Here is a 1310-nt window from a genome sequence, read left to right on the forward strand (position 1 = left end):
GCGATTCCATCATCACAGATCGACAGAAAATAAGAAGTCATTAGAATGCGAAGGAAATTTTTGTTTTGGCTTGACAAAAACTATCGCAGTAAAAATAGAAGCAAAAGTCTATGGGCCGAATGATGTGAGCAAAACAAAAATGGCCATAAATCCGATCAGAGTCCAGAAGTGCGACATCATAAATAAGTCATGAGTGCGAATTTTGGTCGACTGGCAGAGGACTATATAAGAGTGCTGAAAAGTGAAGAACGGCATCAAAACACAAATTGCAATCGCTACACAAGCATCTCAAGTCCTCAAGGAAAATCAAAACAAACAAAATGTTCAAGCTGGTGAGTTGAAGCGGAAAAAAATGATTTCCTTGTGGCGAAATCAGTATATTCAAAATATCCTTGTGTTGTGAAATTAAATTTAAACATGAAGAAAGAATTTTTTTTGAATATTAAAAATATATATTTGCTTTTAATATATTTATCATTGAATTTTTATTTACATTATATTTTAAATATGAATTATATTTTTTTTTAATTATTTAAATTGACGAAATGTAATATTTTTAAACAAATTTGTTAACGTCACCCAGCTGGTTGTTGTTTTCGCCGCCCTCTTCGCCGTTGCCCTGGCTGTTCCCGCTCCAGTGCCGCGTGCCAATCCCGCTCCAATCCCGATTGCCAGCCCCGAACCCGCACCCCAGTTCTACTATGGAGCCAGCCCTTACGCCTATTCCGGTGGATACTACGCCTCCCCCTACTCCTACTACGGCTAAGTGCCCCGGACAACGCAAACCAACCGACGACTCGTGATAATGCATCTGAATACGGATTACGGATAACGGAATATGCGCGTGCTGGCAAATCAAATTAGTCATAAGTGCTTGAAAAAATCTAAAAAAAAAAATACAAAAGTTGAGCAAATAAAATGTTGAAGAACATGTTAGTATCAAAGATTGATTTAGTCGGAAATTGTGTGGGCCCTTTCACAGAGCAGACTACTTGGCATTTATGGCGAATGTGTCGCTAATATATAAGACTTAAAAAAGTTCCATCGAAATATTTCTTAAATGCTTAAAAATATGTAATTGAGTGGTAATTATATAATTGAGCTATTTTCACAAAACTAAAAGTTTTTTGCTGAATATTAAAACAAGTGCAAAATTTTAATTGAAATTAACGTTGACAATTTTTTTAAAACCTTTTTTATATTATTATTTTTTTTTTAATATTGTATTGAGTTTTTTATTGTGTATAATTTTGACGTAGATAAAACAAATCGCTGGGTGATTTAGGAAACTCGATTTTTATTAAATTACA

General features: G+C 34.3%; 1 protein-coding gene across 1 annotated transcript; it reads left to right on the forward strand.

The window, feature by feature from the left end:
* The first annotated feature begins 227 nt into the window (after positions 1 to 227).
* Positions 228 to 910, forward strand: Nplp4 (Neuropeptide-like precursor 4). The gene is made up of 2 exons (XM_017154215.3): positions 228 to 332; positions 584 to 910. Exons 1-2 carry the CDS (start codon positions 321 to 323, stop codon positions 764 to 766), a joined length of 195 nt encoding a protein of 64 aa, XP_017009704.1. The 5' UTR covers positions 228 to 320; the 3' UTR covers positions 767 to 910.
* Positions 911 to 1310: the final 400 nt, after the last annotated feature.

This window comes from Drosophila takahashii, chromosome 2L (genome assembly GCF_030179915.1).
Source record: "Drosophila takahashii strain IR98-3 E-12201 chromosome 2L, DtakHiC1v2, whole genome shotgun sequence".
Classification (NCBI taxonomy): Eukaryota; Metazoa; Arthropoda; class Insecta; order Diptera; family Drosophilidae; genus Drosophila; species Drosophila takahashii.